Source organism: Protobothrops mucrosquamatus, unplaced genomic scaffold, assembly GCF_001527695.2.
Source record: "Protobothrops mucrosquamatus isolate PMUCROS unplaced genomic scaffold, P.Mucros_1.0 scaffold_304, whole genome shotgun sequence".
In the NCBI taxonomy this organism is placed as follows: domain Eukaryota; kingdom Metazoa; phylum Chordata; class Lepidosauria; order Squamata; family Viperidae; genus Protobothrops; species Protobothrops mucrosquamatus.
Genome location: NW_015386380.1, coordinates 62,733 through 80,839, shown reverse-complemented (window position 1 = coordinate 80,839; position 18,107 = coordinate 62,733). Strand labels below are relative to the sequence as shown.

Genomic DNA, 18,107 nt, shown 5'->3' with positions numbered 1-18,107 from the left:
AAAACAAAAACATACAATGAAAAAAACATCCATCCATCCTTCACGTATGTTATATTTGCAATTGCCTCTTGGCACATGATGCTTCTCATCTTGCTGATCTTGGAGCCCTCTACCCAAACTCTCACTCTATTCCTCATGCTCTACAGCTGCTAAGCCCAAATATATGTAAATGAAATTACACATGCTATATTATCCAAATTTTAGATTATAAATTCTTTATTATATTATGCAGCAAATTAATATTATTATAAAAATAAATGAGAAATTAGCTGTGAGGTTGAGGTTAAATAATTGTCTATCTTAACACCCATCTTTTACATATAATACATTCCTTACTTCAGTCAAGAATGTGTATCCTTCTTAACAGAACAGCCTACTAAAGTAGAACAACGTAACATCCTTAAGAAACCATCTATGTATAATCCAACTTTCAATTATAGGTAATTAGTCTTAAAGTAGCAGAAATATATATCTTCCCCTTCCATTATAAAATGTGACATAAAACAATTACAACATTGCTCATTTATATTAGAAACTATATATTTGCATTGATTATTAAATGATTTTCAAAGTATTTGTAAAAGTTTAAACTATCTTTATTCTGAATAACAGGATAACATATGTTTAACTTTTGGCTGTTGCAGAGCTATAGTGCCTGGACAGTTCCTTCCAAATGTGTTAACTTAGCATTGATGAACTTGTCCCAACCTCCATCTTTTTCAGTTTCTGCCATTTGTGAAATAGAACCAATTGTTGAAGACACTACTATGCTAGACTAGTTTGCTATATCTGACATTCAAACCCTACTAATCATTCATAACCTCTCTGTTTAGAGCTTGAGGTTATTTCATTCTCTTTCAAATATCTTCTTTTGCATCAGTATCTTTTATCTATTAATATGTCAACAAAGTAAAACCATAGCTCTGGATATGGTACTGTTGTCCTTTCCGACTGCCAACCTTATGCTGTTGCCATACACATGGAATCTCATGATTTAAAAATTCATCATAACTTAGCGAACTGTTACAGTATGCTTTCTCACTCCACAGGTCTCATAAGAGAAAATCTTAGCCTGAAAAGTTATAAGATAAGATAAGATAACCTTTATTGTCATTTTTTTACTGTGAACACAACGGCACATATCGAAAATGAAATGTAGTTGCCCGCTCTTAAAGTGAAACACATACATGACGCATACCTAAACATACTATGAACAACATTTGAAGAGATTATGAAAACTGAAGAAGCTTCTTGGATGAGAAGTGAAAGAAAGTCCAGTTATCGTTTGAAAAAAAAAAAGCACCTTTGGGATTATTTGAAGATATATTAAGATGGAAGGGTGTCTTTAACAGAGGGCCTACAAATAACTTTGCTGGGAAATATTCCAAGCCAATCAACTGGGTATTCTGAAAATCTAATAAAATTAATCAGACATTTTCTCTTGCTGTTTTAGTGTTAATTGAGTTGTTTGGATTGTTCAGACCAGTGACCTAGGATTAATTTTACTCCCCCAAATCCTGCAAAAAGTTTCATTTTTCTGCTAGCAAATGGAAATGATCATATACAAGTAGTTGTAGAGTACCATATCTGGCATATATAACTATTGTGAAAAACCTTTTGAACCCTTGTAAAGCAATATATTAGAAGCAAATTAATGTATCTGCTATCATTAAAAATAGTAGGTATTTCCCACCAGTGCAAAAGCTTCTTTGTCTTCTACTCTTGACAAATCCTTACACTGTTCAATTTCTGTATGTGTGTCATTTTGGCCATCAGCCATGTTCTTGTTTTTTGTTCTCTGAGTGGCATGATGAAATCTCTGAAGGTGACTAAACATTTCTCTCCTCATATTGCTATGGATAATAATCTTATCCTTAGTCATCAAAAAGCCATTATCTACAAAGACAGCACATTTTACAAACCAATATAATCAAAGAATAAGTTCTAGCTGCTTTCTCCATCATGGTCACTCTGACTGTACAAATTGAGATCAAGTCTGTAATTCTGAATCATATCTCAAGGCAATCAACTAAACTGACACTAAAATACTAGATCTATAGTTTACAGTATAAACTATCTTCATATTGTAACTGTATCATGATAATACAACTTATGCAACTAATATTGCTTTCGATAGTGTCCAATGGGATATTTTTGGGAACCTTACACGCAGAACATAAATGCAATAACCCTTACTCATGTTGTTCTACAATAAGTAATATTCAAGTGCATACTGTATTTAATCCTATAAGCAGTACTGAGCATTTGAGTGGTAGCCATTCACTGTCATATCATCTATAAATTTATCTAGTTCTTTTAAAATTATCTTTCATACTGCCTATGATTTTCTAATTTATCATACTTTTCTCTTCTGTATTCTGAATTTCACATCATTTTTTCTCTCTCTACAAATGTTGAAACTTTTCCTCATAGTACAGCTGCTCAATACTCCTAATGAGTTTGATATACAGTAAGTATTAGCATGTTTTCCAATTCTAAGCTATATTTTTGTCCCAGTGTATGACAATAAATTCTACTCGAACACAGTTTTTCATTTCAATCTTTATTTAGTTTGGAGATACAATTTTGGAAATCTTTGTTTTTAGCACCCTAAATTAACTGTCACCAGACAATGTGCCTCCATGCCACTAAGTCCAGTTATTTATAAAGAAGTTGAACACTTTAGTTCTGAAAAAGTTCTTTGAGGGATCCCTTGCCAATTCCTTTCACTGTGATATATTTAAACATTACTTATATCAATTATATAGATAGAGCAGAAAGAGATTGCTGATAACAGTAGGAAAAATCATGCCTAATACATTTGTTTGAGATAGAACAAGGCAGAACTGCATAAATTTGATAGATAGATAGATAGATAGATAGATAGATAGATAGATAGATAGATAGACAGACAGACAGACAGACAGACAGACAGACAGACAGACAGACAGACAGACAGACAGACAGACAGATAGATAGATAACTCTATGAATGGAAAGAGTTTCAAAAAAGTAAAATTTATTAATAAAATAAATAAATAAAATAAAAACTCTTGCACAGGTTTCTGTCAGTAAAAGTGGCAGAAAAACCCTATGCTCTTTCTCTTGAAGCTCCCTATAACCCACTAAATCATAGGATGAAGGCAGAAAAAAATGGAATGGAACTGATTTTCTGTGCTTAAGGAATATTGAAATGAAATACCTTCGCCTTGTCTGGAGAAGATTCATTGTATCCTTTTGATGCAAATAAAAATCAGTAGGAAGTTCCCAGAGATGAGACTTCCCTTCTTCAGGCTGAAATACTCCTAGAAACAAGTTAATAGAATCTTGCCGGTCAGCATCTAAAAGATACAAGGAAAGGGATTTTTTTAAAAAATATATATATATATATATATTCTCTCAAAATTTATCATTAGTTCTACTGCCAGAAAGCTTAAAATCGGAATGGGGAAAGACGGAAGTAGAGTTAGAATGACAGAAGATTAACATTATAGGAAACCCAGGTCTACAGCTGCAAACAGAATTTTTGTTTCAAATTATTTCTCAACATATTTGCAAAAGCACACTGAAAAGCCATCATTATATTTTGGGCATTTCTTCCTGTCTGCAGCAGCCAATCACTTTGGATAAGTTCACACATAGCCCAGTATTCTCCTTACAAGAGAACACAATACAGTGGCAATTTCCATGCATATGGAATATATATCTGTGTGATTCCTACAGCCTTTCCATATTTTTTTTAATATGCCATTCCATGTTGCCTAACACAACAAGTTCCATTTTCCTTTCCCTTTAAAATCAATTTTATTTTCTTTCAGTCTCAGTTTTATTACAGATTTATCTTCTAGAGAACTTATTCTCCAATGTATTTCCTTCACATTAAACTTGGAAGCTGGGTTATTCCTTTAATGCTTCCCTATTATACTTTAAAAATGATCCCTTCATTAACTAATATACTTTTCTTTAGCAAAATAGGAATCATGCAAAGAGTCTATTCAACAGCTCACAGTTTATGTGTAGCAAGAGTATTATAACCTTGGCTATTCTGTGTAAATCAATTTCCAGCACAGTAATACATGGAACATTAAATTTGGATACACCCTAAACTTATTATACAATTGTACATATGTACAATAACTTATCTCCACTTGAGAATACGTTTGTTTTCATAAAACAAAATTTATTGTGGCTACCTAGACATATCCATACTGCTTTTATTTGATAAAGCTCTTTTTAATCAAAACAATATTCTCTGTCAAACCTGACTGCTATTAATTATTATTAATTAGAAAAAATACCTCTAAAGTGCCTCCTAAGTGATATGAAAAAATCTTCAAAACCAGAATGCAATTCAATACCTGAAAAAGCATTGCTATAATATCTTGAAAGAGTTTGCATAATATCTTTAGAATGCTGGGTCCAGGGTGCTATTTTTCTGTAAGTTTTTACTCTATGAACCAGTTGAGAGCCACCATACTGGAGTGACAATGTATCCCCATGATCTTCATATAATTCTTCAAATAATCTAAAGCAGGAGGAACAACATAGTTTAGAATTGCATCTAGTGGAACAGATACAAATGAGAAACCATTAGCTATTTCTTGAGCAGGCAGAAATATATTGACATGCAATAACTTTAGGATTTTATTACTATCTTAGATACAATGCAAGCTAAAAACTTCCATTATATCCAGGCAGTACAGATTTAAAATCATGACTCAAAGCAAAGCAAGAATAATTGATATTGACCTCATATGGCCAATAGCAAAGCTCCCACACAGACATTTGCTTTGTCTGTTGTTCCTGCTCAGCAATTATCAGTTAAAACAAAACATTGATAAGATGTATCTAGCTTGACTGAAATCCTAGCTAAAATGGACACAGAGCTCTTCATGGACATCACTATAACAGAAGCTTTGTAAAAACACACTTTACTATCTCAATTTCCCCTGATCCATATGGGTAGCTGAGCTTTGAATCTGTAAGCATTTCCCAAAAACAAGCTTTGTAAAAACACACTTTACTATCTCAATTTCCCCTGATCCATATGGGCAGCTGAGCTTTGAATCTGTAAGCATTTCCCAAAAACAGAGCATAGAGGAAAGCATTAAAAGCCAAACATAAAAATATTCTTCTTAGGTATTAAATTAGGGAAGCTTGTTGCAAACAGATTTTTTTTATTTTTTATTATTTTTTTCCTCTACTAAAAAGAGTAATCATCAATTGGCATTTTAATCTTTCTCATAATCAATATCCATTATCATTTGTCACTCAACCTCATAGGAACTGAAGAACCTGTCCAATTTCACAAAGCTTACTTTAATTTTTACCAAAAAGATTTGCGAAAGATGAAATGCCAATTTAAAGTCAACTGGTACTGTACAAAAGCTGCTTCAATTAGATTGGAGCAGCAAAGCTGTTTCCACAATCAATAAATAAATCCATCTATCCATCCGTGCTTCGGGAACAGAAAAAGATTTTTCAGCTGTCAGATAAACGAATCTCCATTTAAATATGCTAAAATATTCAAGTTAATGTGACATGGTGTGCAGAAACAGAGGTTTAGAAAAGAATTAGTAGTGTAAAACAAATGGCTGTATTTACTAAATCTTTCAGAAGGAAAATCTTACCTAACAGCATCTGTGTCAAATAGAAGATTGGGTTTGTCAATCAATCCCAAGGAATAGAGTTGGTAGGCTAAAGCACACTTTCCAACCATAAATTGGGCTGTATTCGTGCGATCTAAGCAGTCCACACAATTGGTTCGAAGAACTCCTGTCTGAAAAATCATTTTCATAAATGCAATGTCTGTAATTAGCTCAAAACACACCGGGAAATGCCAACATCTCCTCCAGGATAGGGTTGTTGTTGGTTTTTTTGCTCTCAATCCAGAGAACATAATCGTCAAGGCTGCACATTTGTCTATTGGTGCAGATTTTCCCAAGTGCAAAAATAATAATAAAAATAATAATAAAGGCAACCTATAAATTAAATGAATAAAATAAACAATTTGGATACAGAGAAAACTTGTAGAGTTTTCACGATTTTGTTTATTGAAATGTATTGCAGCCAATGCACTTCTGTATGAAAAGAATGAGCATCTATCTGTTCATGGGAGGAAAGTTGTGTGTATGGATGTACTGGACTTCCTTTTTCTGATTCAAGATTAACTGTATTGGCTGTAATCAAGTAAGATTTTTCATACTTTTTTCTCAGGTTTCCAAATTCCTTAACACTGAGCAGATGATCAAATATTTTTGTTATGAGATGTGCTGTATTTCTACTCAGAGTGTAGCATTTTTAAAATGCTTTTATGAATATAAATTAGAAGCATCACTTTTATGTAAATTCACAATCATTCTTCAAAAGCCCGCTTTCCCTAGTGATAAATAAAGCTTACCTATCGGAGAATACTGATCTACAGTACTGTGGCAACAATTTTAAAAAGTTCGTTTCATTTACCTGTAAACGGCCATTTGGAACTACAAATCCTCCTAGTTCACTCCATCTGTAGTATAGAAATATAAGTGCTTTATAACATAAGAGTTTTCTATATGTAAAAATATTTTTTTTAATATTATGTATTGTTTTATCATAAAAAGTAAAATATAAATCAGAAAAACAAACAAAGAAAATGAAACAAAACAAAAGCATACCTACAGTTTTCTATATGTAAAAATCTTGTTCACACTTTAGGAAAGTAAACAAAACTCCAATAAAAGCTATATAACACCTATAATAAAATTACCTGAATTTTAAGAAGGCATTCTTACAAAGGAAGTATTACTCCTTGTACAGCAGAGTAACTAACGGTACTATGTCAACAGGTAGGAAGAGATAAAATTTGGGGGAATTCTTTGGGAATGGGGATATTTAAGGAGCCAAGCTATCCCTGACTAGATTCAAAATGAGAAAAACTGGACTAAGTTTGCGTGTTAAGAGATAATATGCACTTTTGCAAGATTTAAGACACATATTTTGTTCTTTAATCCCTCATACAAAACGGGGCAAAAGATTTGCCCCGCCCACTTCAGGGGACTCTGCAAGCTCCCATGTCTATCATATCATGAGCATCAGATTTTCTCTGTGAAATGTGAAATGTGACATTATTTCAAACATTAACGAGTGGCCTTTGGAAATAAGGAACTTTTCAGTCCTGAAAAAGTCTGTATTTTCTACTAACCAGACACTGAAATAACACATTCTTTGTTGGCATAGATTTTATGACATTTTACAATACTATTTTTTATCTGATTATAATATTGTATTATATTTTTGTGAACCAATAACTAACTACAAGTTTGCCTGTTTTTTATTTTGTTAAAATTTATTTTTCATTTTTGCTTTAATTTTATTATTGCTATTCATCTTAGTGCTCTTCTTATGTTTTGTAATTTAAAAAATACTTAAAATCTTTAAGCTTTACTTCCTCATTCAATCCAGCCACACTGTTATGATTTCTTTATTTAGCATTCCTTTCCTTAAATTGCAGGCATTCTTCTCTGGCTCTAGTAGATTCTAATTTTCAAAATATACAAAGGTTCATGAATATACTATGATTCTATTTAAATATTGGGCTGTTGGAAAACCAAGAGTTATTAGCTAATTCACTGCGCAATGAAGAACATGTAAAAACTATAAAAAACAAATACAGATTCAGTACAAACAATGATTGGGCACAGAGTGTAGAATCATTCTTTATAACCACACATAATCCATAAATCCAGCACGAGAGGATAGTCTTCAACTCTCTGAAATGATATTGAAGGGGTACTAATTTGAAGAGAACGGGTGGAAAGTAATCAAGGAGAGAAGCAACCTAGAACTAAGGAGAAACTTCCTGACAGTTAGAACAATTAACCAGTGGAACAACCTGCCTCCAGAAGTGGTGAATGCTCCAACACTGGAAGTTTTTAAGAAGAGACTGGACAGCCATTTGTCCGAAATGGTATAGGGTTTCCTGCCTGAGAAGGGGGTTGGACTAGATGACCTCCAAGGTCCCTTCCAACTTTACTATTGTTGTTGTTGTTGTTGTTGTTGTTGTTGTTGTTGTTGTTGTTATTATTATTATTATTATTATTATTATTATTATTATTATTATTATTATTATTATTATTATTATTATTATTATTATTATCCATAGGGTTGGGGCAACCTCACATAGAAAACCCTTTCCATGACCTGGTCCTACCATTGAGCTCTTGGAAAAGGAATCACAGACATATCCTCTCACAAAGAATATAAAGGATGGGAATTCTGAAATACTGATTCTATTATTAAAAGGGTGGGTTTTTTTCTTTTTTTGAAACTCCAAGAGCTGAGACTTCTTATCATGCTTCCATCTAGAGAAAACACTTTTTGCGTAGTTACTGGGAAATGGCATTAACATGTAGATGAAGCTAGCTGTAAGTTTGGCAGGGAATAGAAAGCGCAAACCTTAAGATAAATTGTTCCCAAGAGTGTCTCATAATACATCCCTTAATAAGTGAAGTGACTGTTAATATTAAATATTATTCTTTAATATTAATGGCTTACTCGCTATTGAATAATGCATGAAGATACATTAGCAGTATTAAGGAATTCTATGCAATTGATCAATAACTGTGTAACATACCCAAATTAATTCATGAATTGTAATGAAGAATCAATAGTCCTTTTGATATATACATTTTAAAAAAAATTATTTTGCTTCCTACAATGTCTGCTGCATTTATAATGAACAATATATAGTACTCTGAACCAATTTAAAAAAAAGAGATGACCAAAAACATACTAGTGTTCAGGTCCATAACATTGTATTCTATGGGTAAGACATACAGTACCTTCTCCAGTCTGGTGTCGTCTAGCTGAATTTGGATTTCAACTCTTTTAATTGCTATTCAACTATGAAAAAAGGCATGTACTCTCTTACTATTTTTGTCTGCCTTGTCAACATTCGTTTTCTAAAGTAGACCAGTTCAGAGTCACATATGTTCAATTAAATGAATAGGTTTCTATCAGTTAGGAGTAGGGCGAGTAAACATTTCATATAAAACTCTGAATTAAAATTTGGCTCTAAGATTGATTCTGGAATGAGATTGCTGTGGAGATCTGGCTGTCCTCCATCCTGCTAGTGTTTCAAAGAGCCTTGAAAACCAGTTTCTTTACCCAACCCTTTGATGAGGGTGACTAAAATTCCCTTTGGATTGTATGGATTTGTTTCTTTTTGTTTATGTCTGGGTTTTTTCTGTCATCCTTAACATCTTCAGCCTTTTTCTCTATCACTGCATTTTTTCTTGTTTTTAACATTTCATCTGTAATCACCCAGAGTCATCGGAGTTAGGCAGCATATAAATGTAAATAATAATACCATCATCATATTGTTTGTCATTGCACTGATTCCTCTGTCAACAATACCAAACAAATCAGGCCATGGCTTTTCAATATCAAAAACATCTGCCAGACTATTCCACCTCCCTTACATGGACTATCTGAAGCTGTATGGGAAAACACCATCTGAAACAGAATCATCGCTCAACATTGTCCAGGTAAACAGCCAAGATATTGCAATGGAGTTTGAACTGGACAAATGTGCCACCCTCACTATCAACAGAGGAAAAACAGTGTAAACTGAAGGAATCAAGGTGCCCTATAAAAATAACATCAAGAGTCTGGATGAAGAAGATCACTATATATAACTAGGCATTCTTCAGGCTGAAAACATCAAGCACGCTGAAGTCAAGAATAAGGTTAGAAGTGAATATATCATGAGAGTGAAAAAGATTTCAAAGGTCCAAATTCTCTGGAGGAAATACCATTAAGGCAATTAACAACTAGGCAATCCCAGTCATTAGATACACAGCTGGAATAGTGGGCTGGACTCAAGCAGAACTAAAAGCCCTGGAGAGGAAGCCGAGAAAAATAATGACTATGAATCATGCCCTTCATCCATGCAGTGATGTTGGCAGATTCCACTTACTAAGAAAAATCAGTGGGTGAGGAATGTTGCAAGTACACAAGACAATTGAAGAAGAAAAAAGGCCATTAGAAAAATATCTGAAGATGCACTGAAGCTAACACACCATAAAGGCTTACTAAGTACTGGAGTGTGGTGAAATGTAATGCAGATTGTCAGGAGGGAGGGAGTATATTCTAGAGGAGCAAAATAAGTTTATGTGGGAGGAAGAGAGTTAAGACAGCTCCTCCCTAGTTCTCAGAGTGTATGTTTAATGATGCTAGTGGTCTGCTTCAGGTTAGCAAGATTTCTGTCTATACCTGAGGAACAACAAAGAAAATTGCTTAGAAGAACCTCAACATAACTTTCTTAGTTTTTGGAGCATGACATAGAGACCAAGCTGGCTCACAAGAAAGACCAAATAAAGAATAGAAAAAAGACATGGCAAGTCAAAGTATTACATGTCACTACATTAAAAAAAAAATAATAAGACAAAGCAGATAACAACAAAACTGGCAATGGCTAAGAGCTAGAAAACTGAAGAAAGAGACAGAGGGGCTAATTCTGGCTGCATAAGAACAAATACATACAAAGCCAGAATTGAGAAGACAGCAACAGACAGTAAATGCCACCTTTGCAAGAAGTCAAAGAAACGGTGCACCACCTAGTTAGCTGCTGCAAGAAGATTACACAGACTGACTACAAGCAACAAAGTGACAAAGTAGTAACGATGTTGCACTGTAACATCTGCAAGAAGTACTGTTTGCCTGCAAGCAAGAACTGGTGGGACCATACAATGAAGAAAGTAATAAAAAAATGAAGAAGCTAAAGTACTCTTCAAATAGATAAGCACCTACCACATAATACTTCAGACCTAACAATTGTTGATAAGAAAAACAAATAAGTTTGGATGGTGGATGTTGCAATACCTAGTGTCAGCAGAATAGAAGGGAAAGAATTGGAGAAAAATTATAAAGATCTGCAAATAGAAGTAGAATGACTAAGGCAAAGAAAAGCAAAGATAATACAAGTAGTAGTAGGCAGATGCAATTCCAAAACATTGTTTAAACACTATTGGCATTGACAAAAATTGTCAATTGCAAACAGCAGTTTTACTTGCAACAGCTTACACTTTGTGATAATACCTTTAACACCATTAAACAACAGTACCTGCCAATCCCAGGTCTTTGGGGAAAATTTGATACGTGGATAAAAATGCAGTTAAACATCTGGCTGATTGTGCAACCAACTGTAATAATTTTGACTATGCTTCAATATATTGATATGTCTTGTTTTTTATTCAGATTGTACACTATTTTGAGAATTAAAACTCATAGTACATTTACTCACCATTGCATATAACACTGATATGTGTTGAATAAAGTTACAAGTCATCTCTAATTGGTATGAAAACACATGGACCATAATTTTGCATTCGAGGCATGTCTGGATATTAATGTACTAGACAATGGAGATTTTTACAAGTGTATTTAAAGAGCAATTACAAATGATATCTAGCACTCTGGCCATTCTAATACATACTTTTCATCTGGTCGCAAAACATTGCAGAAAGAATCAGATCGATTTACAAAGAAACCAGTTTTCTTCACCACGTTTTCAGCAATCACATTCAGTCGATCAAGGACATTGCACAGTTTGCTAGGTGGGAATAAAAGTAAAAACTGTATTTTTTTTCCCTTTTGTTGAAAATATCTTTATTGAATCACATGTAAAATAACTTTGTTTTATTGTCTGATTTACAAGCACTGTTAGTGTAAATGCAGAAGTTCACCTAGAGTCCTATCATACATGAAATGAACGATGGTAAAAATAAATGTCATAAACTGGTCTGGAAAGAGTCATAAGAGGTTAAAAACCATCTGGATCCCTCTAAATAAAACTGATGTGGTTTTATAGGTTTCTATGTTTAGATCCTAATCTCATAAGTTTTTTAAAGGCCTTTAAAATGCTTTTTTTCAGACCTTTTATAAAGCATTGAACGGGTAAACCATTCAATGCAGGTATCAGCATAGTGTGCATCCACATAAAAAAGATCAATAGCACATTGCCAATAATAAGAAACAGTACTGAAAATAGAGGTGCCAATATCATAATGCCCTTATATAAATCAGTGATGTGACTGCATTTGGAACAAGGTGTGCAATTCTGGATACAGTGGAGCTAGAGAAGATACAGAGGAGGGCAACTAAGATGATCGAAGGGCTGGAGTAGCTTCCATTTGGGGCTTTTTTTGGTGAGACGAATGAGAGGGGACACAATTGAGGAGTACAAAATTGTGCATGGTTATGGATAAAATGGACAAAGACACACTATTTTTTCCTTCCCAAAATACTGAAATCAGAGTTCATCCAATGAAATTGAATGAACTGAAAAAGGGCAGATGAACCAAATAGTTTTTTGCATAATGCATAATTCAGCTTTGGAATCTGCTACTGCTAGGTGTGATATGGGCTAACAGTTTGGCTGTTTCAAAAACAGCTTGGCTCAACTGATGCAAGTTCTGGGGATCGAGGGCTACTGATGGCAGTGGGACTGCATCTGAAGGACATCTGCTGGGACACTAGTAGGTTTCCTTGTCCAGTTGATTGGCCATTGTAAGAAGAACTGCTGGACTAGAGAGGCAGGGGTTAGATCAGCAGTTCACTGCTGGTGTTCTTTTGTATGTTCCAAAGCTGGAAGAACTTTTTTTTTCAGTTGCACTCCTCAACATCTGTTAAATTATGGCAGTATTAAGGAATCAGGTTAATGAGGTGATCCAGACAGGAAACATGACCAAATGGGCTAATTCTATTTTACTATAAGGTTAATAATAGAATCTTGCAAGTCTCAAAGCATATTTCTGCCTATTGCCTTTACAGTCGAAGAAACGAGGGAAGGTCCCTTCTGAGAGGTTTACCACATCCACATTCCTTTTTTTGGCTAAGCTGCCTCTTGTCTGACTGTTCCCTTGGCTGTGGTTCTTCCCCTTGTCTACTAAGACCTTTCCTTATACCATTATATAAAGTTAGACAACGTTTTTTTAAATTTACATATTTGTACTACAGTTAGTATAAGTACCTATTACATTTTGCTAAAGACAAGGGCTGCATATGTGGGTAAGCAAGACTTGTTCACATGTTCTATAAACATACTCACAACCATGCGTACCTCTTTGTATATTTGGCCATATCCCAAGGAATGTATACAATAGCATGTTCAGGAGGTAAAAACTGATTGAGGTAAGTTACAGCAGCAACAAGCGCTTCGCTTAGTATCCTTTCATGTTTTTTTTTTTCACGTTCCTTAAAAAGAAAGCATTAGCTGAAATGGCATATATACGTTAAATGATTTAGACTCTTAGGGAGGAAAAAAAAACTCTGCTAGAGCAAACTATATGTATTAGTAAATACAACGAAGCACTGAAGGATACAAACAATTTTTGCAGTTTCAAAATGTGGCCAATCGTTAGTCAGGGCACTCTTTCAGAAATCTATAGTGACACAGAACTAACAACAACTTTAAAAAGTGCACCTTCGTATCAGATATATCCGCCCAAACAGGGCATACCATACGGTACACCACATAACAGCATACTCAGTTGGGAGCACAGAAGTTCTATTACGCTATGGGTTATTTTTGTCTCTAGTAATTGCCTTTGGTTTCCGTTTTTGTATTGTGCTACATAATCTGTGACTCCATTGGGTAATTTTAGAGATATTTCCTTACCTAACTGGAAACACAGAATGACAGAACGATAAATATGCAAATAACAGAAAAAGCTCTTTACTATTTCCTATTTTCACATCATACTAAATAGCAAATCACTGTTTAAAAAACATTTATCTGAAATTATGTGTCTAAGTAAAACTACACAGGCTCCACATCTGATTAGGCAAGTGATTCAAGATTGGCTCAGATGTCTAGGATAATATCCTCTTCTCCCCACACATAAATGACAAGAAAGTGTTAATGGGGTTTTCTAGTACTGAGCATCTCCAGAGAAGCACATTTTCAGCCATACCCCAGAAGCCCTGGGAATAACAGCATGCAATGATTCACCTGGCAGAGTCACGTGAGCTTAGATACACATGGCAGCTGTAATTAAATCTAAAAATTTAACAGCCAACACCATTCTGTTACTAACTGTGTCTAATATTTGTTTACAACAGCCTCCAGCTCAGCTTCTGGAAACTGTTATCTCCAAATTGGCCGGGGGCGTGTGTGAAGGGGGGAGAGGAATCTGTTTACATTTTGGCTGATTGATTCACAAAGTCTCAGTTTGCACATTTTCAGAAACACAGAGATACATTCATAGGCTGACAATGTGGAACAGGAGTAAAGTGCCCTCAAAATACTAAGAACTAGGGCCAGATCTGTGCTTTATACCGGCACTTTCCTCATCACTGGTATAGGCCATCTATAATATTTTGAGTGATGAAATGGATAAATCTCCACCCACTCCCACTCCACCATAAATGCATCCCTATGTATATATTAAAGCTGTTTTCTGTCTTAAGCTGTCTAAAGTCCCTCCAGGAGACTCACTTGCTAGACATCCCCAGCTCTGTTTTGCTATAGTGCCTGGTACCATGACTCTTCTTGTGGCTGGTATTGCCCAGTATTTCATCCTGGACTGCTACTTCCTCAGCAAATCAACAGCTTCTTTTCTTCCAGTTGATCCAATCATGGCTAGAAAGAGCATGGAGTTCTAGCCACTATCTTTTCCCCACTTCTTCTGCCAGCACTTCCGTTCCACCTTTAACGTGCCAGAGGATACTAGGCTAGTTTTTGCCCACAGGCTACGTGAAGCATGTTTTCCTTTATTTTTTTACCTACTGCAATTGTTCATTTACCTTTTAATTTTTTTAAAAAAGTATTTAACTTACAAAACAGGCACACTGGCACTATACTTGAACAAATGCTACTTTAGTTCTGTTTAACTGAATGGTTAATTCTTTGTTGTCTCAAAGGAACAGCATCCTCCCTTAGCTTTAATAATTGTAGCATCATTTTGTTGTTGCTAAGAAAGCCTGATTCAATAAGCTAAACCTTCTTAAAAAAAAAAAAAAAGGTTTCTCCTGTCCAGTCATGTCAAACTCTAGGGCCATGGTGGCAAACCTATGGCACGTGTGCCACAGGTGGCAGGCAGAGCCCTCTCTGTGGGCACATGCACCGTTGCCCCAGTCCTAGGCCTTCAGCTGCGTTTTATAAAACCTTTTCGCTTTAGGCTTCTGCGGCCGTGTGCAAAAAAAAAAAAGGTTCAACCAATCAATCAATTTCAACTTCTCGCGGGAAAAAAAAGATCTCGCAAAGTTGGAATTGATTGATTGAACTTTTTAGTCCCACCCAGTCTGCCGTTACCGCAGCCATGCCCACCCAATGGGCCACACCCACCCAATAGGCCACACTCACCCAATAGGCCACGCCCACCCGGCATCCAATGATACATAAGTGGGTTTTGGGTTGCAGTTTGGGCACTCAGTCTCTAAAAGGTTCGCCATCATTGCTCTAGGGCAGGGGTAGGCAACCTTGGCTCTTTTATGACTCGTGGACTTCAACTCCCAGAATTCCCGAGCCAGCCATGCTGGCTCAGGAATTCTGGGAGTTGAAGTCCACGAGTCATAAAAGAGCCAAGGTTGCCTACCCCTGCTCTAGGGGGTACTGCTCATCTCCCTCTCCTACCAAGGGAGCTAGAGTTGTCTGAAGATGCTTCTGTGGTCCTGTGGCTGGCATGACTATACATTGAGATGCATGGAATGCAGTTACCTTCCCACTGAAGTGGTACCTATTTATCTACTTGCATTTGCATGCTTTTGAACTTCTAGGTTGACAGAAGCTGAGGCAAGAACGGGAGCTCACCCCATCACATGGTGCTTGGGTCTCAAACTGCCAACCTTCCTTCTTACCCTCAGTTAATCTGCCATTTGTTACACAGATAATAAAGAAAAATACATTGTTATCTGTTTTGTACACTTTAACAACAGAAATGCTATGAGTTAGGTTAGAGTTATATGAAGTGGTACCTCTTTGATCTGCTCAGTTCTGCCCTTCTGAGTGCCCCTCCCCAACATAGTGAACCAGGATCTCTTCCTCATGACTTCCAATTAATGGAGGCAGTCCATTCCTCTTTGCTTTAATAGATATAGCTTCTATACCAGGGGGTCCCAACCAGGGATGCTTGCACCCCCCTGGGGGTACGAAAAGATATTCCAGGGGGTGCGAAAACTTGGGTTTTCAAAATTATAATGTATGTGCATAATTCGTTGCTGTTATTTTGAACTTTGGTAAGGGGTGTGAGAATATATCAGAAGCATTCTAGGGGTGCAGGGTATAGAAAAGGTTGGGAACCACTGTTCTATGCACACATGTGTGTATAGACATTTACTGAATGCCAACAAAATGGCTATGTTAACACAGTGCAGAATCACTGCTGCAGTAACATTTAGTGGAGTTTCATTCAAGGAGCATTTCAAAGACTAAATCAAAGCAAACCTTTCTTCGAAATTTCGTACTGGCCTTCTTTACAACACAAAACTTTTATGATTAAACAAGGGAGTTCAAAAATGTTGAGAATGCTTTAGATTCAAATCGACTTCATTCTTTCTCCTCCCCCCCCCCCCCCGTTTCATTTTTCTATATTCATCCTGCAATTCTCACACAGAATTCTGTCTCTACTAAAATGCTCACAGCTATACAAAAGGAAACTTTGTAATGGAAATTCAGAACTTTGTTCATCCATTAGCATGTTAATGCTCAAAAAGCTAATTCAAACATCTATTATAGATGATTTTGCAGCTGAGCCCAAATAGGACTAACTTTGGACTGAGGGAAGAAATTGGAAAAGTGAGTTAAGAATGGACCAAATCAGGACAAGGCTGCAAAGTAAAACATGACAGGAAAAGGAAAGATTGCCCCCAATGCAACCAGTGGGAGAAATAGTTGGGTAGTTGCTCAGAATGCTGCTACCTCCCCCATTCTAAGCCTCCTTCTTTTCTGACAATGGGATCCAGAGAGAAGCACATGCAGATCACCTTGTGCTACTCAGTGTGCATATGCAGTCTATCCACAGTAAGAGAAAAACTATGGAATAATGATCTTGAATGTTTCTGTCCTAGTAAACCAAGAGAGATCAATTTAAACAATATAAAACTTCTATGAACTTAAAATGAGGCTAACACAACAACAAAAAATGGCTTTGTGGACATTGGACACCTCAGAGAATATGGGTTGGTTTCAATCACCTTGTTCTTGGGAATACAATTCAGGAATTGGAACAATACTTCGTATGGCTTGGTTTTGTCCTATTATTGTCACATTTGGCTGACATCAACAGGATTATTACAATAAGTGGATCAACTGCTGTGTGGTAGTGTGTTAACAAAGCAAGTCAGATGGGAAATTATCCCCTGCGCCCAAAAGAGACAGATTTGAAAATAACTGCACTGCATGGCAGGAAATAAAGGCATAAGAATATAAAGTTTGATTTCACAACAATAGCACCTATATCCGAGATGCAGTTGCAGTAGCTTGGATTCTTTTGTAGTGACTTTATTAATTTTTCTACAGTAAAGTTAGCCAGTGGAACAACCTGCCTTTAACCAGTGGAACAGAACTGCCTCCAGAAGCGGTGAATGCTCCAACACTGGAGGTTTTTAAGAAGAGACTGGACAGCCATTTGTCCGAAATGGTATAGGGTTTCCTGCCTGAGCAGGGGGTTGGACTAGATGACCTCCAAGATCCCTTCCAACTTTACTATTATTATTATTATTATTAAAGTATCTCTTGTATCCTTGAATGACTGTAGTTATGTCCATTGACAGAACAAGACTTAGTAAGTGATAAGGCAACACTGCAAGGCCAGTTAGGAGATTTTAGATTCTGTGGATATGGCAAATGGAACTGTTGAAGAAGGCACCATGCCTGGATAACCGTTGCTGCTTCCCAGAGTCTGTGCCTCTGTTTATATCTTCCAATGAACCAGATATTCCAGTCTGGCACTCCAATCTCAAGGACCCAAGAGTTTTCACCACAAATTCATCCTTCCTATCATTGAGACTGGGAAGGTTAGGCAGCAGGTAAGGGGAAAAGAATATATTCAAAGATCAGGAAGCAACGAAAGGGTGAACAATAATAATAATAATAATAATAATAATAATAATAATAATAATAATAAT

General features: G+C 35.8%; 1 protein-coding gene across 1 annotated transcript in view; it reads right to left on the bottom strand.

Moving 5' to 3' along the window:
- The window catches only part of FIG4 (FIG4 phosphoinositide 5-phosphatase), an 81,504-nt gene that overhangs the window by 21,833 nt on the left and 41,564 nt on the right, over positions 1-18,107 (bottom strand). Inside the window, exons 11-16 of the mRNA XM_015832109.1 lie at positions 13,102-13,235; positions 11,476-11,592; positions 6,462-6,507; positions 5,630-5,778; positions 4,358-4,524; positions 3,202-3,340 (exon numbers count right to left, since the gene is read on the bottom strand). Of these exons, the coding sequence (XP_015687595.1) occupies positions 3,202-3,340; positions 4,358-4,524; positions 5,630-5,778; positions 6,462-6,507; positions 11,476-11,592; positions 13,102-13,235 (752 nt within the window). The remainder of the gene's footprint in view (positions 1-3,201; positions 3,341-4,357; positions 4,525-5,629; positions 5,779-6,461; positions 6,508-11,475; positions 11,593-13,101; positions 13,236-18,107) is intronic.